The sequence below is a fragment of the Apodemus sylvaticus genome, chromosome X, assembly GCF_947179515.1.
Source record: "Apodemus sylvaticus chromosome X, mApoSyl1.1, whole genome shotgun sequence".
Taxonomy (NCBI): Eukaryota; Metazoa; Chordata; class Mammalia; order Rodentia; family Muridae; genus Apodemus; species Apodemus sylvaticus.
In genome coordinates this window covers 25781849-25805686 of record NC_067495.1, presented here as the reverse complement: position 1 = coordinate 25805686, position 23838 = coordinate 25781849, and the positions used below count along the sequence as shown (strand labels likewise).

The 23838-nt window shown below is 40.9% G+C and overlaps 1 protein-coding gene across 2 annotated transcripts; it reads left to right on the top strand.

The window, feature by feature from the left end:
- Positions 1-3406: 3406 nt before the first annotated feature.
- Gemin8 (gem nuclear organelle associated protein 8) lies at positions 3407-23631 on the top strand. 2 transcript variants are annotated; one of them, XM_052171098.1, is made up of 5 exons: positions 3407-3515; positions 10498-10660; positions 12289-12327; positions 13739-14192; positions 22647-23631. In XM_052171098.1, the coding sequence occupies exons 3-5, from the start codon at positions 12325-12327 to the stop codon at positions 22901-22903; spliced, it is 714 nt and encodes a 237-aa protein (XP_052027058.1). In that variant the 5' UTR covers positions 3407-3515; positions 10498-10660; positions 12289-12324; the 3' UTR covers positions 22904-23631. The 2 variants fall into 2 exon arrangements, with proteins under 2 accessions (XP_052027058.1, XP_052027060.1); XM_052171100.1 differs by lacking the exon at positions 10498-10660 and having other exon boundaries at positions 3416-3515.
- Positions 23632-23838: the final 207 nt, after the last annotated feature.

The following is a 23838-nucleotide window of genomic DNA, read 5'->3' as shown; positions in this document are numbered from 1 at the left end:
CCTTTCATACAGTTCCTCCTGTTGTGGTGAGCCCTACCCATAAAATTACTTTCGTTGCTACTTCATAACTGTAATTTTGCTAGTGTTATCAATTATAATGTAAATAATTGTGGAGATAAAAGTTTGCTGACTGGGTCGTGACCTGAAGGTTGACATCCCTGCTTTCAGACTCCTGAATTATACAGGCTGTGAAAATAGGAAATTTACATGAGTATTTAAAGGGGTGATTCATAAATGGGAGCAATTCTGAGCCAAAGGGGACATCTGACAAGATTTCTGTTTGCTACAAATGAGAGGTGCCCGGAACACCAGGGATGTCACTAAATAACCTACAATGCATAGGGCAGCCCTCACAATATCATAGCACAGAGTCCCAAACACAATAGTCTTGAGTGTGAGAAACAGCGCTTCAAAATTCCTCTCACAGATGACTCTTGGATTATCTGAAGTTTAAACCTGAGGAAAAGAAAATGCTAGATGAGGACTCGTTGAATTACAAATTACCACTAGAGGGCGGAACAGCACAAGTAATAATCCAGTTTCCCCTAGCATTTCCAAACCCTCTCAGCTTTCCACCCTGGGGAATTATAATGCCCATGCTTCTTAAACAGAATTCTCACCTTTTTTGTCCACAGTCATTTGGCTTTATTCACAAGTTAATGTGTCATATACCACCCATACATTTATATCGCTCTCTGTGGACAACAATAATTTCCACACTAAGGACAGAAAGATAACCGTGGGTTGACTTCTCACCCTTTAGGTGTTCACTATTAACCATCACCTATGTTTTCATGAAACTAAATTAAGATAAACAACCACTAAAAGTCAGCCAAGAAGAGAGACACCTTAATCAGAGATGGAGGGGTGGGAGAATCTGCTAGCTTCTTGACTTCATCTTCAGCTAACTTATCATTGGGCCTCTTGGCTACCTAAAAGACAGAAAATTTCAAAAGTGCTTTATCTTTATAATAGATGAGTCCTGACATTCAAACCACTAGTGAGCAGTGTTGTGGGCAAGTCCTAAGACAATAATTCTCAACTGAGGGTGGCTTTGTCCCCAGGGGACATTTATGCCTGGATGTTTCCTTTGGTGTCACATTTGAGGGATGTTACTGGCACATAGTACGTAGAGGACAGATCTGCTTCTGGATATCTCGTCTTAGCAGGGCAGCCTCAGAACACAGAATAATCCAGCCTCAAATATGATTAATGCTTCAAAACTCTGTCTGGGAGGAAGAGGTATGCAATGAGATTTCACTTTTATCCTCCAACTGTGCAGGGGAGTGGGGAAGGTGCTATGATAAGTCAACTTGAACTTAGCTCTCGGAGTCAGGAAGGCAAAATGGGTAAAGCTAAAAAACAGGTGAGTTTCCCATCCTGTGGAGCCGTATTACTCTGGGCTCCTCACACAACTGTGAGAAAGAAACCTACTTCTCACCACTATGAATGACCCATCTGGATCTCCACAACAGGAGGCAAAGCAATAGTAATATTCTACACACTAAGTATTTCTGGAACTGCTCCATTCGAAATATATTTGCTGTAAGGCCACCCTGTTTTGCCTTTTCTGCAAGTGCCTCACCTCTTTCTCATATCATTCTTTTTTCTTTCCTTCTCTTCTTCACTCCAGCTCCAAATGACGTGCCTGTTTCCCAGAAGATAGTCACAGTCCTACAAACACACAAAGCCTAACAGCCTTTTCTCATTTCTTGCATAAACAAAACTGCTTCTCTCTCTTTCTCTCTCTCTCTCTCTCTCTCTCTCTCTGTGTGTGTGTGTGTGTGTGTGTGTTGTCCCTTTCTACAATATATTCATCATATAAATTTACTATGATATGTCAGGTATGCTAATGAACATTCTCCCACCTGGGACATAGTAGGAGTTCTAGCCCAGGCTACATGAGACTCTTTTTAAACAAACAAACAAAAAACATAATTGCACTTTCATTTACTGTCTATGATGTCTACCCAACCAATTGTAAATTTTATGAAGTAAAAAAAAACCTGTCTTGCTTACCAGTGTATATTCACTAAATGAAACACTACTCTTCATTAGAATTATACTTTATTCCACCTATATAAGTTCATGTTCTCCTGGACAGATTAATAAAGTAAAAATATGTACATGGAATTAATTTTACTCTTCATTTAAGGTAAATTCTTCTTCCCTAAGGCAAGGATTTTTTTCCTGAACCAGACCATCATGTATCCCAGGTTAACCTCAGATTCACTATGTAGCCACAGGTAACCTTGCTTCCATCCCCAGGATTCTAGGATTACAGATGCACCAACATGCCCAGTTTTGAGATGTTGTAAAGGTATAATCATTCATGCTGGGCGAACATTCTATCAATTAAGCCATATCACTGCCTGGTAGAGCATTGCTTAAAATTTGAGATAGTTAAGCCAGGCTTGTTGATACACGTGCCTGTAATCCCAACAGTCAAGAGGCAGGTGGATCTCTGTGCATTCAAACCAGCAAGGGCAAGATGGTAAGCTTCAAGACAGCCAAAAGTGAGGGTGTGTCAACAACTAGACATTTTACATTCATTTTTTTTCAATATTAAATTTTTTAAATGTACTGTGAAATTTAGTTAAGCACATCAAAAATTCTCACATTTAAGTACTTCAAAGCCACATGTGCCTAGAGGCTACAAGATACTACAGATACTTAGCATATAGTAAACATTCCGGTACATGTTTGTTAAATATTCTTTTATACTACTTTGATTCACCCATATTACAGGAATGACAAGGTAATAATGTCCCACTACTGACATTGCCTAATTATCTTGGCCATTTGTTTGGCATTTACATTGTTTCTGATTTTCACTTTTTGGAATAACCATGCAATAAGCATCTGGTCCAAATCCCGTTTTCCTAGGAATAAATTCCCACAAAATACTGCACATTTTGCCAAATAAGCCCATGTGGCCTTCTAGTAGTTCATATTGGGTTATTAAGGACTCTACTGCAACTCTAGAAGGGCATGTATTACTATGATTATAATGGCAGAAATACTAAGGGCACTTTTATCATGCTAGGAACAAATTAAGGCTCATAAATGCCAGGCTGACACAGAGCTGAATGAATCTATATTTTCAAAATAATTTCTCATCCTCCATTTTAGTTTTAAAAAAAAAGCGGGAAGAAAATGAAAGCTAAAAAAAAAAAAAAGAAACCCGAAAGCTGAGGGTCCCATTCAGTTCTGGACCCTCCCGGTGCCCAATAGGCACTCAGCTCTCTGCTGGGACCGTCCAAACAAACAAACTTCCTCCGTGCCGCCCTTGGCTCTGTGTAGCCAGTGACACGACGTGACATCACGTCTAAGGCGGGACTTCCGTCTTTCTAGCCCCATAACGGAAGCGAGCTCCTTGTTGCCCAGGCAACACCTCCCTCCTCCTCTCCTCGTGTTACTCCCCCCCTCTTCTCCCGCCCCTTCCTCCTCCCCACCACGAGGACTAGGTCCGTTGTTGCCCACCGCCCAAGATCTGCAAGCTGCGTGCCCACGAGGTGACTTCGGGGGCTAATGGGTTGCTTTTGGGGAGTAAGGGAGTAGCGTGGCGGCCCCGGGCCTGAGTGCCTCAGAAGATTTGAGTACTGTCTTGGCGCTCATGCTGAGGCTTTAATTACCATCACCTGGCAGCACGAGGCGGTTTCAGAGACCCATGAGAGTCCCAAACCCTAACAGATTGTTAAAAACTAGTTCTAATTTATGCTCTCAACCCCTATGTGCTTCCTAATCCTCGGATACCTGCTGAGAATTCTGTTCCCAGGCCCCCATTTCAGACTATTTCAGTTCAGATCTTAAGAAGTGAGACTCAAGCATGGCAAGGTTTGTTTTTTTTTTTTTTTTTTTTTTTTTTTTAATAAACTCACAATGTAATTCAAATGTGCTGTGGATCACAATGTTGCAGACGGTCTATAAGGACACATTCTTGCAGAAATGTCTAAGCTACTGGCTCATTTACAAAAACAAAACAAATAACAAAAAAACCCCTAGTTATCTTTTGTTCCCCTTTGCAACTTTTGAGTTCTGTAAGTCAGAAGTCTTAGTGGATATTATTTTGACAACATTTGTTAGCTGCTGTAGCCAGAGTTCCGAATCATTTTGCCTTTTTTTTCTGAAATGATTGTTACAAACTCGTTGCATAGATTAGGCTCTGGCTTCAACTGTTGTTGGGGTTTTTATTTGAGGGGGGGTTGGTTGGTTGTTTTTGTTTTGTTCTTTAACTAAAAGCGAGAACATTTACTCAAAATCTTTAGATAAAAGTTAATTAACACAATGCCTCGATCAATTGTGAGGTTGTGATACTATTTGAAAGTACAGTTTATTAAGTGTACTTATAATTTGTCATGATAATAGTGGAAATGACAGTGGGAAGAGAAAAGATGTACATATGCTTTGGGTAATTCTAATAACTGAAGGTTCACGGTTCATGGTAAAGTGTATGCTCATTTCTGTTGACTCCTGGACGTGGGGGTGGGGGAATAAATGCAAGTTGCAGAGAGGTGTTTCATCCTGAAACTGTTTTACAACTGGCAGAGGCTTATTTGGTGTTTCCTAAAGTCTAGAATTTAAAGAGAAGTTAAGATAAGAAGGATGGCAGGAAATTAAACATGGCCAGAGGATAGATAAGAGTTCATAAGCACACTATAGAACTCCCGGAATTACTTCTTTATGTTGGGAAATCTACCCAGAAAGCACTTAGACCAGTGAATGCAGACTGTAACCTTTAAGGCCAGATGAATTGAAAGTATATTAATATATTTAGACATTTGGAACTTCTTACTGTTTTGTTTTTTGTTTGTTTGTTTGTTTTTATTTACTACTGCTTAATAATTTGGGGGGAGCGCGGGTAGGAGAGAATATTATCAGGATACAACAGACAATCTCAACAGTTCCAGTAGCCTCCAAAGGCAAAAGATTATACCTGTTACTTTCTCTGGTGGAAGAAAAATGGGACCTCTGAAAGGAATAAATAGTAGCATCTATCTCCCTCCACATAAGTGTCCAGAGCAAGTACAGGATGCAGAAAAGAAATTGGGGTAGAATTATTAGAAATATGTTTATGGAACATAATATAATTCACTGTAAAGATAAAAATGGCCTTAACTGCCAGAACTACTTAAGGTTTTTGTTTGTTTGTTTGGGGGGGGGGGGGTTGTTTTGTTTTTTCTGCTGTGCCAGAAAAAAAAAACAAAAAAAATGGATTAATTTTGAGTGTGTGCTCTATTTGGCCCTGACTCTTATGGTGTCACACTTGGATATGTGTTATAAAATACATAAATGAGACGAATGCCATCTGTTTTGTTTTAACTGGATTATCACTGCTGTTCTCTGTTGTCCTGTTTTGTTTTTCCGTTCTTCCATTACCTGTGATGTTTCTGAGTCTTGCTCTTTCTTGGGCTCCTAGTTCATGTCCGATTGATACTAGCCACAGAAAGGATTCAGCAGAATTGCAAAGTAAACCATTCACAAATCTTTATCACCCTTGCTGCTGAATTAAACAGTGCCTTTCTGTGGGTGGAATGTGATTTGTATTTGTCGGGGTGGAGGGGTGTCAATAATTGTTAACTATACCCTTTCAATCTCCTCCCTACCCCATGTCTGTCTTTTTTCTTTTTTTTTATTCGATATATTTTTATTTACATTTCAGATGATTTCCCCTTTCCTGGCCCCCCACTCCCCGAAAGTCCCATAAGCCCCCTTCCCTCTCCCTGTTCTCCCATCCACCCCTTCCCACTTCCCTGTTCTGGTTTTGCCTTATACTGCTACACTGAGTCTTTCCAGAACCAGGGGCCACTCCTCCTTTCTTCTTGTACCTCATTTGATGTGTGGATTATGTTTTGGGTATTACAGTTTTCTAGGCTAATATCCACCCCATGCCTGCCTTTTAACAATACTTTTGCATTTGAAATGTAAATAAAAAATATATCGAATAAAAAAAAACAACAACAACAAAAAAAAAAACAATACTTTTGCAATACCCAGGCAAGCAAAAACTGGAGCCTGGAATTGAGAAAGTGCAAAGAGGTTAACTAATACTTACTCATCTCCTTCCATTTTGAGCTTTAAAGGTGGCTGTTACAGATGGAGACACAGTCAGCTAGCTGCTTTACACTTGTAAGCAGGCCCAGTGTCCAGCTAAAGATGGAGTTTGGGGAGCTAGCAAGGTAGCCCAGTGGGTAAAGGGGCTTGTCACCAAAGCTGACACATGCACACAATAAACCAATGTTCTTGTTTTAAAAGTGGAGCTTGGACTCCTCCTGTGGTAGAAGTAGGCCATATGGACTCATGCCATCTTTAATGTCTAAATGACTAAGTAGGGACCATACAAAGCAATAGGAAAAAAAACCCATGAGAGCATCAGGCCTGATATGCTCAACCAAGTACAACAACCAGCTAGGGGTGGCATGGCGACAGCAAGAGTAGGAGGGCAGGAAACAAGACTGTCAGAAATGCCTGTTTTATCATTTTCCTCACTGAGCTAACCACTGGTATTTATACAATCGACAGGCACCTCTAATACGCTGGCACTGCATGTTCAAGAAGATCTCTTACAATCACACGGGAACTTCTGTTATTCAGGGCACCTTCATTTACTTCATTTTTGTCCCCAGCAGCCTCCTTTGTAGCAGGACATGTGTTCTGATGGTCTTAATTGCACCCCCAAACTGTCTGTGTGGCTCAAAGCCAGATCAGTAGGGACGGCAACAGAAAAAAAAATGTTGACCCTCCGGGCTGTAGACACAAAGACTACTATAATAATTGATTTTGAATATCTTCCTTTGCAAAAGTAAAAGCAAATGAATGTTCACTATTTAATTTTCAAAATTGTACAAAGGAGGATAAAGCAGAAAGGAGATTGGTGCTATAGAATATGCATTATAGTTCTGATGAGGGCTTGTGGTTTTATTTTACTTTCTGGTTGCCATGACACATTCTACATCCTATAATTATAAGGTTATAAATATTCAAGAAAAATGGTAAACAAATATGCAGTGAAAAGAATACATATGATACCACTGCCTTTCAACAAAGCATTATCATAGGTGGAATTTTGTATCTGGGGAAAAAATAACAAAACCCCCAACTGTTGTTCTTCCTCGTGTATAGTTGGGCATTTAAAAATATGGCTTTTCAAGCAAGCAGCGCCACTGCAGAACAAATGTGCTTTTTTTCCCCCTTTTTTCTTTTTTGCCTTAGAAAGGCCGTATGGGAAAATATATCATTCAAGACTGGGAGGCTCTGTCTTGTCTGTGGGCCTCAGAGGTGGTTAGTGAATGACCTCAATGCCCTTGTGGTTTTTTTCCTCCCTCCTTTGGTGGTTGAGGACGGACAATGAATGGTCTCTGTATTCCCCAGCGCTCAGCTGGGTGGTGACCATGATGCCATTGTGTTGGCTGTGGAGGGCTGCCCAGTTTGCAGAGCTGCGGATCCGGCCTTCCCTGACATTGCCAATCGCTTTTCTCTCAGTTCTACCAGCCCTTCAGAAGAAAACTTGTTCAGTCCCTGAAGGCTTTTTCCAGAGAGGAGGAGGAGACTTGGGTCGGGGGAGTGAAAGATAAAATGGAACCTGCTGTCCCCATATGCTTGCTTTGCTTGAGATGAAAGTGCTGCTGCAGTGCCTGGGAGTAGTGCAGTGTGAGCTTTACCAGGGATGCTAAATGTTCTTGTAAAATCCTTAACCAAGATCGCATAAATCTTTCGCCTTTTACTAAACTCCTTAACCAGATGCATTCGCAAAGGAGCAGATTCCCTTTGCCAGGAAGACTGCGCTTTCCAGGTTTATCTACTAAAACCTTCCATGTTTGCTTCCTCATGGTACTGTCTACTAATAATGACAAGTTAGCAGTCTGCACCGGAAATCATGGCCCTCCTCATGCTTTAGATTGATACTGTTGTACAGGGCTTCTTGTTACTGCATTTTAAAAAGAAATGTCATGTGTATGAGTGTTTTGCTTGCATGTATGTAAGTGTGCTACACTCATATAGTGCCAAAGGAAGCCAAAAGATGCATCAGGTCCCCTGGAGCTGGAGTTAGGGAAGGTTGTGAGCCATTGTGTAGGTGCTGGGAATCTGCAAGAGCAATCAGTGCTCCTAACCCCGGAGTCATCTCTCCAGCACTTGTTGGTACTTCTAGTAAAGTCTTTATGTGTCTTAGAAGAGATTTAATAAATGTTCCAATTTCCTTACTTATTAATAGAAACATTTGTCCCTCTTTTGCCCCAAATATTAGGGGGTCACTTACCAAGATTACAGTTGATCATAATTTGTTTTTTGTTTGTTTGTTTCTGATAGACTTAAGTAGAGCCTGATAATTTGTGACAGATAAGAGAATTACGGAGCTGGAGAGATGGCTCATCGGCTAAGAGCACTGACTGCTCTTCCAAAGGTCCTAAGTTCAATTCCCATCAACTACATGGTGGCTCACAACTATCTGTACAGCTAGGGTACTCATATACATAAAATAAATACAATTTTTAAAAAAAATGGGTGGTGGTGATGCATGCCTTTAATCCCAGCACTTGGGAGGCAGAAGCAGGCAGATTTCTAAGTTTGAGGCCAGCCTGGTATACAGAGTGAGTTCTAGGACATCCAGGGCTACACAGAGAAACCCTGTCTTGGGGGGGGGGGTGGAGTGGATAGAGAATTACATGATTCCTCCACTGAGTTCAGTTCCGAATAGAAAGTGAAGGCCATTTGGGATGCCCAGTATACTAAGAATAGAACATATTAACTTAAAACTGTGGTTAGCAGTAAGGTAGGAGTTGAAAGGTGAGAGATTGTTTTGTCGTGTTTTTTAAAGCAAAATTGAACATTTACATAAAAGAAATCAGTGCATGTGGCCCTCAACCCTAAAATATTTCCTATCTGGACCTTTGCTGAAATATTCTAGTATAAAATATGAAAAGTGATACTATAAGTCCTGAGCTAAGAATTATAAAGCTCTGTGCAAATTGCTATGACTTTTTGACATGTTTCTCTATGTTTTATCTTATTCCAGTTTGAGAGGTTTCTTTGTAAATTCAAAGTTATTAATTTGAAGATCTGTAGGATCTTAGGGGTCCTAAAATTTTAAAGAATATGACAGATTTGTTTGGGAAGTCAAGAAGAATAAAATAAAGCCCAGGATGCAATGAGCATTTCTTACATCCAGCTCCAGTGATCCTCTACTTGCTGAAGGATGGTGCCAATTTGGTAATAAGTATTCCAGCAGCCAAAACTAGTTAAATTCGTCTTCTACTTGGGATTCAAAGCTAACAAAATTGCTAGCAAAATTCTGTAGTCTATCATTGACATAAATTGCTTTTTTTCTTTTATGGCCTAGGTCTTCAGAATGTCTGGTAGCTGACTGGGGGTCTGGAACTCTGTAGAGTGCTTGCTTAGCTTGTACAAGGACCTTGCCTTTCTCCTCAGCATGGCTTAACAAGGAATTTGATTAGTTCCCTGTTACCTTCTTGATGGTGGGATACTCCAGGGTCGAGGTGAACCTCTTGTGGTTGGGAAGTTGAAATCCACTTTCTTTAGTGAGCAAAGATGATTTTCCTGGCTTACAGAAATATTTTGAGTGAGCAATGAATGATCCCTATTACATAGTATCACTGCAACCCTACTACCTAATTATTTGTTGAACCCAAATCATAAGCAACCTTTGTGCAAAGTAGAACTCCTTTGAAGCCCTTTTTAATCACAGCCATTGACATTTGAGCTGCTGGGAAAATGTCACTAATTACCATTGAGCGTCTTCAGGGGTTACTGCCATTCTCATGTTGCTTAAATGTCTAGCTTTAGCTGAAGAGCTTCTGCTGTCTCATAATATATTCTGCTGTTTCAGGATATGCTAGCACCTTTAAGGCCAGCTTGGATCTTATATAAATCAGAACAGTATTTGGCCTATAATAAATGTTTATTCACAGTGGGGTTTATTAAATTTGAGTTCATCAGACTAGATTCACGTGTGTCATTTGCAAGGCATAGAATGACATCTGTATTTCAAGCACTTTGGTTTGCTTTGCTTGTGTTTTTGAGACAGGGTCTCAGTATATAGCCCAGGCTGCTCTGGAACTTGGTGCTGTAGCCCATGCTGGCCTCAGACTTTCATTTTTGCTTCAGTCTCCTTAGTACTGGGATCACAGACACGCACTACTGCACCCAGCTAGGATGCCAAGCTCTTAATTTCCGGGAGACACACGATGGCTCTTGGACTTTTCTCATTTAATTCCGATGCTATTTGTTAATCAAAAAACAAATTTGATTAAGACACACATGAGTTCACTTTAATGTCATTGTGTGCTGCAGGCACTGAAAGCTCTTCAGGTTTCGACGGTAGAAATATGAAACCTAGCTTTAATGAATTAGCCACTTACAGGCTTCGCCTTATAGTTTAGCACTTAAGTATGCACTGATTTCTACTATAATTTCATTTGCATTTTATTTTGTTGGATGGAAACACACCCAATTACTGACTATTTTCTATTTCCTCCATAGCCTATAAAGAACATTCGCTGTTAGCTGAATTTCCAGGAAATGGGCCCTGCTTTAAACCTTTAAATTACAGTTGAAAAGTGGATTGATTCAACTTAAACACTCACTGCATTTGGTAACTTTCTCCTGGTTTCCATCCACCGTGTGTGTGCCCTAAATTTAGCAGGTACGGACTGTGTTTAAGAGAAGTTTTCAGGGTGTCATGTCAACCTTCTTAGCAATGCCCCATCTGAAATCTTGTTACATTTCATTATGAATGGTTTTCCTTAAGATAAATCTGGTAGCAATAGATATAGTCAGTGTGACATCTTAGTTTTTAAACATACTCATGAAAACATTTCATTGAGGTCACAAAAATCTGTCAGTTTTACTTTTAATGTTTTGAGGGTTTTTAGGATCTATGCTCTCTCTAAATAAGTAAGACAAATAGGGCTTCTTCCTTAAGTATCACATTTTTTGTGCTTTTGTTTCATACGATCTTAAATTTGCATGTATTTTAAGATACTATTTTTGTTAACTGTTTTGAGACAAGATTTCTGTAGCCCAGAATGACCTTGACGTTGAAGCATGGTGATCCTCCTGCCTCAGCCTCCCAAACTGGAATTATAAGTATGCACCACCACACCTGATGTAACTTGTTAAAAGTACATTCTGGTGTTGCCAGGCATTTTAGAAACTCCTTGTTAACGAGAAGGAATTAACTTTAATTTATAATTAGTGTGTTTGTGTATGTGCACAGGCCAAGGTCAGAGGACAACTTTTGGAATCTTTCCACTGTGGGTTCCAGGTCATCAGTGTGGTGTGACCACACTAACATTTATTTACCAGCCCTAACATTTATTTTAACGGGGTTGTAAAAGATGTGTAGGTAATGCTCTGCCATGTCTACGGAGCCTTCTGCAAGGAAGCAGGGTGATTAGGGAAAGAGAATTATATGAAACCAAAGCAAAAGATGAGGCTGGAGAAACGTTTAGTTGGAAAAAGCTTCTACAAGCCCCAAATTTAAGGCTTCTAGTCAGTTGGAAAAATTGTCTTTTCAAGCTTCAAGACAGCTGGCAAGATGGCCCCATGGGTAGAGGTGCCTACCACCAAGCCTGACAACCCGAGTCCAATCCAGGAGAACTGACTCATTCACATGTGACTTCCATACTCACATGCCACTGCACACACATACATCATAAATAATAAAGAAATGTTCAAAAAGAAAAAGAGAAGCCAAGGTTATTTTAAATAGACATTTGCCTATACTTACAACTAGTAAAGTAGGCCAATGGTAGTGGCTTATGCCTTTAATCCCAGCACTTGGGAGGCAGAATTCAGTGGATCACTGAATTCAAGGCCAGTCTGGTCTACATAGAGAGTTCAAGGCAGCAAGAGCTGTTACACAGAAACCCTGTGTCCAGAAAAAAAAAAAAAAGGAAGGAGGGAAGGGGGGGAAACTAGTAAAGTAATATTGTAAGCTTGGAGCCCTTGCTCTAACATTCATTATTTTGTATACTGCCATTACTAAATTATGTGGTTATGGTTACTTTCATAGACTTTTCTTTGAGTAAACAAGTAGTGGAATGCAAAACGAGGTAGGGTCTTTTAACTCAATCATACCTCAGGGAGATTGCTCTTCTCCAGACCACAAGATCACAACCCAGGTAACAGGTTCTTGTTGCATGAAAATCAGGCGTGATGCTGGGATAAGGAACAGCCTCCTAAGGGCTATTTTGAAGATGATGGAATAGCTGTGACTGTCCTATAGCAGTGGTGATAAAATGTTCTCACTGTGTTTGTGTTGTCTTTTAGTTCCCACTTGGACTTTTGCAGTCAGAGATAACAGCAATGGTAAGATTACCTATTTTTCTTAATGTATGTAGTCATTCCAAAAGCCACTGAAATCTGAAACACTTCTGGCCCTAGTGTTTGAGATAAGGGACACTTAGCCTGTCTATCAGACAACTAAAAGTGAAAACGCCTTCTTATATGATATTAGACATATGTCTCAGACATTGAGGAATAGACTCAATCAGCAGATTAGTAGGAAATAAGAGAAAGAACCCTAACGTGGTCATTAGAATGAGCAGGCCATTTCTAACTTGGAGCTAGTACAGATAGCCAAGATAACAAATGTCAAGACTTTTATCTTTCCTTGTCTTTTCAAAAAGTACACAAAGGACTACTTGGGAAGAAGAACATTAGAAGTGGGACGGGGTAAAGCCAGGTAATCAGGGGTGACTACAATCAAAATACATCATGTACTGCATGAAGATGCCATTATGAAACTGTTGTTACATATACTAATTTATAAGAAAAACTTAAAGTGAACTCTTATTATAAATAAATACTGTGAATAAAATAAAGGCATTTTTCATAGAAGATAATCGTTATTTGTCTCTGCCCTCAGTGTCTTGGTTTCTTTTCCTGTTGTTGTGATAAAATGCAAAAGATAAGAAAAAATATTTTGTCTCACAGTTCAAAGGTACTGTTCATTGTGTCAGTAATATTGCATACACAATCAGGAGCATGGGGTGATGAATGCATGCTTCTGTCCTATTTATATAGTCTAGTAACCCTACAAAGGAAAGGTGCCATCCACTGGAAAGATCTTCCTGACTCAATTAACATAATCAAGATATTCCCCCGCAAGTGAACCCTGATGATTTGAGATCCTGTGAAGTTGTCAATGGTAATCGCATTATATAAGTCCCCATAACCTTCAGCTATTGTCCTGTGGGGACCTGAAGTACAGAAAGTTAGGAAATATATTACATTTGCCCTCTGCGGTGAGCACAAACATATTTTACACTTTTATCTTTATGCTTAGTAGCATCCTTGTGGAACGGAGTCTGGTGGTTTGAATGTGAAATGCTCCCTGAAGGCTCGTGTATTTGACCACTTGATCCCCAGTTGGTGGCACTGTTTGGGGAAAGTTCTGGGAAAGTGTAGCCTTGCCCACTTCCAGTTCACTCTCTCTACTTCAAGTTTATGGTTGAAGCTGTGATCTCAGCTTTCTGCTCAGGCCTCTGTGCCTGCTGCTTGCTGTCATGCCTCCTGGCATCATGGACTCAAACCCTCTGGAACTGTAAGCCCTCTAACTCTTTCTTCCTTAAACTGTTCTTGCTCCTGGTATTTTATCACAGCAACAGAAAAGTAACTGATAACACTCAGTAAATAGCTGTTGGTTAGTTGGTTAAACATTTGAAGATTCTCTAGAGATCGAACCATTTGATGTCTGTCTTCTATGTCCATTCTGTAGGCCTCAAAATGGAGGGCTACTGCATCTTGGTATTCTCACCCAGTATATGCAAGATACTGGCAACATTATCATCATGCAATGCTTTGGATGCAAAGCCACCAGAATGCCTACAGAAAGTTCAAGGATTCCTATTTCACTTCCCCATGGTTCTTCCCTCTTGGAGTTCTTCCCTGGAACTCTCTTGCTTATGAGGCTGAGCATCCTTGGAACTCTGAAGGCCAGCACATGGCATGGCAGGAGTCTCCCTACAGTGTTTCTCATCCCAAAAGCCCTGGGCAGTCTCTGCATAACAGCAATAGAACCCAGGCATCCAGAAGAGAAAATGAAGCACTGTGTGAGGAGGAAGCGCTGGAGTCAGATTCAGATGAAGTGGAGTGCGACCTGACCAATATGGAAATCACCGAGGAGCTCCGCCAGTACTTCGCCCAGACTGAGAGGCACAGAGAAGAGAGAAGTAAGTTCAGACCTTTTACCTGGTGTTGCCTTAACTGCCCTGATGTTTACATCTCTTTTCTAAGATACCAAGTTATTTTATAACTTTTCATTTCAGTGCAGTTAATAATCCAAATCTGGTCCTAAGCCTAGAAAAACTATGGTGATGTTGTACCTCTATTTGGTCCTCAGAGTTGGTTTATATAGAACTGTTCATTTGAGTTCCTAAGACTGCATCTACCATTTTGAGAGCATCAGACATTGAGCCAGATGGAATGTGTATGTGCGCATGCATGTATACCTTCTCTAATCCACATAGCAGACCCTCAAGGCATGATCCTCATTTTACAGATGAGAAAAGTGAAGCTTTAAGAGGTTAATTACACAATCACCCACTTGCTATTAGGATTCAACTCTTGTAGACTGTGCTCTGCAATGCCGCTTTCTCTGTGCTATGCCTCTCCCTAACACGACAAGGTTTCCCAAATGCTGTACTCTGGGACACAGCTCAGAGCTTCTCCTATACCGCTCCCTGCAGTATACAGTCAGTGTGAACCTAAACAGAATAACAAAATGCCTTCCATGTACAGCTTTCCTGTTTGCTCCACACTGTAGGTCAGAGCTTTGCAACAGAGCTCTTAGGGCTTTGCACAGTAAGTCCCAAAGCAGGAATTTTTTCTATTTAAAATTGCTACAGTTCGTCAGACCAGTTGTTGTTGTTGTTATTTTCTGCTTCTGTTGTTATTATTATTGCCCTTAAAAATTTACAAATACTTCTTTTCCCATTATAACTAGTAGTCTGTCTCAAAATGCCTTTCAGTAGGGTCTCATTGTGTAGTAGAATTTTCATTTGGTTGTTTAATTTATTGAGTTTTTGAGACAGTCTTGCTATATGGCCCAAACTGACCTGGAACTTCTGATCCTCCGACCTCAGTTTCCTGAGTACTAGAGGTAAAGATATATACCACTATAGCCAGGGTCTAACCTAGAATTTTCTAATAAACAGAGACATGGAAGCTTCAACATAGGAACGTGTCATTTCCATTTTAAAATACCTGTGCCCTCTTAACAATAGACTTTATTGGTCCCCAGTGGATGCTAGGAACTGAGGAGCAAACTTTGGATAAAGTATCATTTCCTTTAGTGTCTGCTTTTGATTCTTCTCTAAACCACTTGTTCTCTTCAGTTTACCAGTTTTCTTCAGATTAAATTGTTGATTTCTTTGGCACATATTAGAAAGTATATCCAGGGGCTAGAGAAATAGCTCAGTGGTTAAGAATATTTGTTGCTCTTACAGAGGGCCCAGGTTCTATTCCCAGCACTTACATGACAGCTCCCAACCACCTGTAACGATTCCAAAAGATCCAGTGCCCTCTGACCTTCAGGGGCATGAGGCATAAAAATGATACACAAACATGCATGCAGTGAAAAAAAAAGTATATCCAATCAACTGTATGAAAGCAATAGCTTCTGTTTTGCATAGAATACATTTCTTTTTTATTGTTTTTATTTATTTATATATTTATCAGTGGGAGAGCATGCAGGTCAAAGGACATACTTGGCAGAGTTGGTTTTCTCCTTCTACCATATGGGTCACTGAGATTGAACTCTGGCGGTCATCAGGCTTGATGACAAGAACCTCATGGAGTATATTTCTTTCCTTGATTCCCAGAAGTAAATTTTAGCTTTCCTCAGAATTCATACAGAGCAGTAATTTATCTAATTTAGACATACACTGCAAATGAAGAGGTAAGGTATTAAAGCATGTTCACATGTAATTGCTATGCTGTGAGTTGCAATGTGGGTTAGAGAGCACAGGAGTTTCTTTTGAGAAAAGGCATACCTGAATTTTTAAACTTAAGACTTCAGAAGTAGTCAGTCAACAAGAATATGTCATTTAGACAGTTCATCATTATCAGTGAGCTGTCTTCAGCCTAGACAGCAAGTATGTGTTTGTCTGTGAGTTCTATTCTTCCCAATGATTAACATCTTTAAATGATGAAAGCACAAAATTTGGGATAAGGAATCCCGGATGGCATTAGGAGGATGCTCACTGGATAAAGTGCCTGTCGCACAAGCGTGAAGACCAGGGTTCAGATTTCTGGCACCAACACAAAAGCTGGCCAAGCATGGCAACCAACTGTATGTAATTCCCATACTTGGGTGGTAGAGATTTGACCCCCAGGATAAGCTAGCTTTCAGGAATAGCCTTTGAGGTAGCTCCAGGTTCAGTGACAGACCCTGCCTCAACTTTAAAAGAAAATTATGGTAGAGAGCAATCAAGGGAGACACCCGACACCAACTCCAGGCCTCACTGCAGGCTCGTAGACAAGGTCTGAAGAGATGACTGGAGCTGGGACCTAGCATGCATATGGTGCTTCCTTCTAGCCCCAGTATAGTAAAAAGAAAAAAAGAAGAAAAACTCCTTTGGTGCCTTGGAAACATTTTCCATTATGTTACATCATCATTTCCTCTTAACATACTTCCTCAAAATGTTAGTAATAATAGTACTTTTTAGAAAATACAGTTGTAAAGTTTTAAAGGTTAGCTGTGGTTTCAATTATTAGGAAAAATGTTTAGCATTCAGAAGGATACATTTAGTCATAAATAGCTATCAATAGAAACTGCATGATACTTAGAAGAAATGTGAATGAAAGTTAACATCCCCCATAGGAAAGAAAGCTCCAGAACAAACACTGCCCCTATGGTTTCCGTGCGATGCCAGAAAGGTCTTTATTAGATGTGATTGGAGGTTGATGTTGGCTTGAAGCAAGAACTTGTTTTCAGAGAGTGTGATATTCTTAAGTGAAATTGAAATAGAGTCCTGTTTAAGTGATGTATAAAAGAGAATCTGTGGTATATAGCCCACAGTTACTGATACAAACAAGGGGTAAAGCCAGTGTCCAAATGCAATGAAAGGAAGACTGTTGCCAGGTAACCGTGGAGAAATGGAATACTTTGGACTTGGAGAAGTACAATCTATTTCCAAGAAGAAAAAAATGGAAGTTAACTTGGTGCTCAGACTACTTGTGTTATTTTTACTGAACACTTGTGTTCGAGTATCTCATGAGAAATATGGGCCCCATCATGTTTTGTGTACCCCATTCAGAGGGTTTGCATTCTTGTGTCCATAGTGACTGACCCTTTAAGTCAATGCACTGAAAACCTTTACTCTGTCCTCTAGAAAACCTAGAGCGTATAACAAGGCTTACAGTCCAGTGTTTCCGGAACTTGTTTGGTTTAAATAATGTGGTTAAAGTAAGAAAGCACACTGATTGTGACCATTCCAAGTATGCCTTCATCTCCTCTAGTACTCAGAAGAACAAAAGAACATCCATTAAGATAATGGATGTTGAAGGTCACATAAAAGTAGAAGGGAGTGGGGTAAATGCACTTTCCTTGTCAAAGCTAAAACAGCGATTGTCCACTCACTTCAGGGTTACATTGGATGTGGAATGAGGGACACAGTAAGGAGACCAATCAAATGACTGTTCGGCAAGCATGGTGTTTTGTGTCTGAAGCTGATGAGGTAGAAAGGCACTCTTGATTTACTCAGGTTTGTGCTGGCCTTGGTTATATGCTGTCGCCATTAACTTCGGCAACATAGCAGAAAATCTCATCAGAAAGCTCTGTTCATCCTAGAAAAATGAGGGGCAATACCATTCTTCAACACACATTATTGTAGTGCTTTGTCTCTCAAACTGTGCTGCCGTTGAGCTAATTATGTGTAGAATATTTAATGAGTAATTTCTTGCTGTGTAAAATTTCCCCTAAAGTCCAAGTTTCTTTCTGTGATTTTTCCCCATTATGGTTTATAATTCTACAGTAGTAATAACTCTTTTCTAAAATCATGTTTAGTTATGGGGGGTGAGGAGTATGAGTGTTAGTACAATACCTATATAGGCCAAAGGCTCAGATCCCCTGGAACCGGAAGTTAAAGGCAGTTGTTAAGTCCCCTGCCATGGGTACTGAGAACCAATCTTGGATCTTCTGCAAGAGCAGTCTGAACTCTTAACCACTGAGCCATCTCTCAGTTCTCCTGGTAGCTTCTTATAGATGCACAGACTGAGGTAAAAACATGTCAAAACCATCTGCCCTAAGCTTAGATGGAGTCCAGTAAAAAATTTTTTCCCTTAAAATGTATTACTGATTAGAGATGTGGTGTGCTTGCTTAATTCCATATGCATATTAATCCTTGTATTGTTTTGTAGGGTTGCAGTATCAAATTACAGCAAATTTCATGGCCAAACAGCAGAGGTTTATTTTTTCACATCCAAAATCAAAGTATCCACAGGGCTGCCTTCCTACAAAGGCTCTAAAGCAGTGGTTGTCAATCTTCCTATTGCTGTGACCCTTTCAGTATAGTTCCTTATGCTGTGGTGATACCCAACCATAAAATTACTTTCGCCACTACTTCAACTGTAATGTTGCTACTGTTATGAATAACAGTTAAGTATCTGTTTTCTGGTAGTCTTACATGACCCCTGTGAAAGGATTGTACAAGCCCCCAAAGGGGCCGTGACCCACAGAGCCCCACTGCTAAAGCCTTGCTTCCTGCATCATTTGGTATCTCCTCCATGCCTTCACTGTAGCAGTATTGCCACCTCTGTCTATACATGGCTTTCCCTGTGTGTCTCTGTGTCCTTTTCTGTCTCATATAGGGCCACCCTCATTACATTTAAGGTCTGCCCTAATCTAGTGCAATCTCATCCTTTGCCAAGCTCTCATTTCATTGTTCCAGTGATGAGGACTTGCTGCTCAGCCTCTTCAGCCCCATTTTGAAGCTGGAATGGAACCTAAGTGTTGTTTTGATTTGTAGTCAGTGAGTAAATTCCCTTATGTTACTCACACTTTCCATAGCTGTGACAAAATACCTGTCAACTAGGAAGGAAAGACTGACTTTGGCTCGAGAGTTTCAGATGTTACAGTTCAAGATCAATTGGATGGAATCATGGCTTTGGACCTGAAAAAATTAAAACATCAGGTAACCCGTAGCTTCTGGTGGAAACAGAGAGCATGCCTATGCTGATGGACCACTTCCTACTAATTCTTTTATTCTTTCTGGGCCCCAGCCTTTTGAATGGTGCTACCCACATTCCTGACAGATCTCCCTTCCTTGATTGACCATCTAGAAATGCACTCCTAGACACTTGCAGAAGTGTGCTTTACCCTTTCCTAGGTGTCCCTCAATGTAGTCATGCTGTCAATCAAGACTCGCTATCACAACCACATGAGAGAAAAAAAAAGTGCTCAGTAACATTGAGTGCTACTGCTGATTTCAGTTTTAAAATGAGCTAGACTGTTACCCATGCAAGGCTACCAACATACATGTATCTCAATTGTAATGCTGATATTACTTGACTTCAGCTGGGCCATTCACTATCCAGTTGGTTAAGCCCTCACCTTACCTTGAAAAAGAAAATGTGCTGAGGGTTAAGAACCCTGTCTTTACTTGGGTGGGAGAAATTAAAGAACAAATAATAAACAAACTGAATAGAGGCCTTCAAGCCCAGGAATTGTATCACACAATTCTTGGTTCCCGAAGTCAGTATATTCTAAAGTATTTTCAGACACTGATTATTAGTACACAGCAAGTTACTCAGAGAGCATTTGATTTTGACCTAAATGGATGAGTCTGGGCTACAAGTCAGTTGATAAATACTTGTCTAGCCTGAGAAGAGTCTGCAGTTCCATCTTCAACACTGTAGAAACCAGGCATGGTAGCACTCTACTATAATCCCACACATCAGAGGTGTAGACCATAAATTGAGGAATTCAGGGTGACCTTGGCTACATAGCCAGCCTGGGCTAAGTGTAGAACCCAGGGCTTGTTAAAGACTGTGTGTCTCACCAGGAAATCTAAGCTAAAAGTTCTGTCAGAAGAAGCAGAGGTAAGTAATTCCAGGACAGAGGTGAAGGAATGATAGAAAAGTGAGTCCAGAGAAAAAAGATGCTCCCTGTCTGGGATTCTACCCTAGCTTTCCATCACAAACACGGGGATCTCTAGAGACAGACAACTGTCAAGTGCTTTTCTCTCACCCAGTTTTGAGTTTTGTTCTCCCTATGGAAGTCAGGTCAGAGGTGAAATGGCCATTTCTCCTGCCACATTCACCACCACACTCCTCTACCAGAGCTCAGGATGGCTGTAGACTGTACACACCTCTGAGGATTAAACAGCAGAAATGCTGATGTTTTCAACTTGGTCAAAGGCCAACATTTTGAAGAAAATTCTTGGTGACCTGCAATTCATTTGTGATTGGGCCATTTTTGTGCATCTCCCAGTAAAGGCCATGTGTGCCTTTGCTGCTGCTTCCCCTTCACTTGTTTTATCCACCTATTATTTCTACACGTGAAAGTAAAGGGTAGATGTTCTAAGACAACAGTGGCTGCATATGTGTAGTGATGGCCATTTTTATTTGTCCTTCTGTTTATGTGTATGTGTGTAAGTGAATGCCAAATGTTTGGGGGTATTCTCAGAGGGCATCAGACCCATTGGAACTGGGGTTACATGTAATGGTGAACTGCCCATGTGAGTGCTGGGAATGCAACCTAGGCCCTGTGCAACAGCAGAATGCACTTCACAGGATCTCCCTATGTGGTTCTGGCTGACTTGGACTCATGATGTAGACCAACCTGGTTTTGAACTCACAGCTATCCACCTGCTTCTGCCTCCTGAATGCTGGCATTGAAGACTTGTGCCATCAGGCCTAGCTATATCTATTTTTAATAATGGTTCCAATTTTGTAAAACTCCTCATGAGCTCCAAAGTGTTAGTCATAAAAATAAAAAAAAAATATATAGAAAGAAAATGGGATTTACTAGGGTGACTCCGAGTAGCTATATTAATGTCTTCCTTCACACTTGATTAGCACGCTGCTATCTTCCCTTCCAGATACTAGCAGAGTGGCCCAACAAGGAAGGAATGATTTATCCCATTGTTTTATTCCCCTACAGCCATCTTGACTCCTTATCTCAAAACATTCCTCTGGGTAACAATAGTGGCCACAGATAGTGCGATTGCAGCCATCAATTTCCCTCTTGACAGAGTTGCTTACAAAATCAGTGTGAGCCTACTTCCCTCTACCTTCTGCAGCTTTGCTTTGTTGACATTCTTATGTTGCTATTTACATAGGAATAAGAATTGTAATATTGGGACTTTCTGTGGTTTAAACAAAAAGGAAAGAAGGGAGAAAGAAATTGAATCAATGCTTACTTTACAAGGATTTACTGAATTAGTAGACTTGGCAGGTTTCACCTGTGCTAAGCTGGGACCTGTCAAGTGAAGGCCACACCAAGAAAAGCAGCTTTGTTATGTAGCCGGAAGAATGTGAGTCAGATACAGAGGGGCCACGCCACACACACACCACATCTGTGCTAGTAAGTGTGAGGACCAGAGTTTGGACCCCCAGCATCCACAGAAATATCAGATATGCATGGCAGTCAACCTGGAATCCCAGCATTTAGAAATGGGACAAGGCCCCAGGAGCAAGCTAGCTAACCAAACTAGCTGCATCCTGAGCTCTGGATTCAAATGACCGAGCCTGCCTAGGTATATAAAATAGATAGCAATTGAAAAAGACTCCTAACATCAACCTCTGGCTTCCATGCTCGCATGTGTACACACATACAGGCACACCAGACATGAGTGCAAAAGACAAAGAAAGAAACTGGGGCTAATGAGCAGGCTCAGTAGAGAAATACACTTGCTGCTAAGCCCGAGACCAGTGTTTGATTCCCCAGGACTGACATAGTAGAAGAAGAAAGTTGTTCTCTGATCCCCCCACATCCCTTAGCGCAGTGTTTGTACATCCCCAAATGTAATTTTTGGGGTTGTTTTTGTTTTTGTTTGTGTGTTTGTTTGTTGGATTTGGTTTTTTCGAGACAGGGTTCCTCTGTGTAGCTCTGGCTGTCCTGGAACTCACTTTGTAGACCAGGCTGGCCTCGAACTCAGAAATCCGCCTGCCTCTGTCTCCCAAGTGCTAGGATTACAGGCGTGTGCCACCACCGCCTGGCCCCCAAATGTAATTTTTAAAGATGTGCTTCTTAGAGCACTGAACTTTGAAGGAAACTTTTCCCTACTGTGGGAGAAACCATACATGCAAGCAAAGATGGACTGCCTGCCGTTCATGGCCAGTCAGATGACAGAGAAAGCCAGGTGCATTCATTTCTCTCCTATATTTTCAAGGTCTGCTGTAGAGGATTAGTGGATTGGAATACTGGGTTTCTTGGAGGCATTTTGCAGCTTTTGTCAGTGGCTAGTGGCCCCTAAGAAGTGAGCAGTAAGCTTCCTGCCTCAGGATCTGCAGATCACCTCAGCTTCCCCAACAGGGTCCAAGTTTACTATTGGAAAGGACAACAGAAGGAGCTTAGGGACCACAGGTAGCATGTGAGGTGTGGGAGCAAGAATGACAGCATCCACTACATCCTCTTCCTGCATGTGTGTCTGTTTTATGGTCTTAGTCATATCCATTCCCAGGGCGACAGCAGCAGCTGGACACAGAGCGCCTGAATGACTATGTGAATGCAGACCATGACCTATACTTCAACCAGCATAGGTCAGTGGAGCCCCCATCTGAGAAGCCCTGGGAGCGGCGCCAAGCAGAGATGAAGCGCTTGTATGGGAACAGTGCTCCCAAGATCCTGGCCATGGAGGCTGCTGTGCAGATGAGCTTTGACAAGCACTGTGACAGAAAGCAGCCGAAGTACTGGCCTGTCATTCCCCTGAAGTTCTGAGTCCTGGGCACCAGGACCCTAGGCAATGCCTCACAGTTCCTAGCCTCTCCCTCTTCATCTCTCCTGGACATTTTTCAGAGAAAGAGGACTGTATACTGACATGGTGGATACAGTCTGTCGGCCACTTATAATTCTGTCAGCAGGTGGTATACTGTTGCCAACACAAGGAATGTTCACTGACAAAGTGATAATTGTACGAATTGGACTGGCTCTCAGTTTTCTCTGTAATAGTCCAGTTCATTGAAAGTATTGTCTAGTGATACTGCCTATTGTTTTGCATTTTAATTTCCTTCTTTAAACTGTCCAGAATGTCATAAAAGCCTTAAGCCACATGTCATGTATTCCTACATTTTTAAGCCCAGTTTTCATACAGCCCATGCTAGCTTCAAAGTCTTACTTCCAGCTTCCTCCTCCCAAATGCTAGCTTACAGGTTTGCACCTCCTACACTGGGCTTCTGTCCTTGTATTTTCTGTGACTATAGATCTTTGGATCCCTCTGAAAGCAATGTAAGTGAACAACAGTAAGACAAGCGGCACTTGTTACTCAGCTAAGGGTCAGCCCACATGCTCTATAAAAGACCAGAAAGTAAATACTCTGGGCTTGGGAGGTCTTCTTGTCTGTGTCATAACTGCCTGACCCTGTCTTCACCATATAAAAACATCCATAGTAACTGAATAAACAAATGAATGTGACTGTGTTTCAATAAAACTTTATTTGCTAAAATAAACAGGCTATGGACTGGATTTGATCTACAACTGCTGCTGTAAAACAGTGAAAATCACTCATCTGACATTGTTACCTTGTTTTCTGTCTAGAACTTGGTTGTCAAACAGAATTGAGAACAAACAGTAATTCCCAAGCTTGGTCACTTTTATAGTCTCTTTTGTTGTCAAAATCCACAGTTGGGCTCTTACTGCATATAGTAAATGTTGAT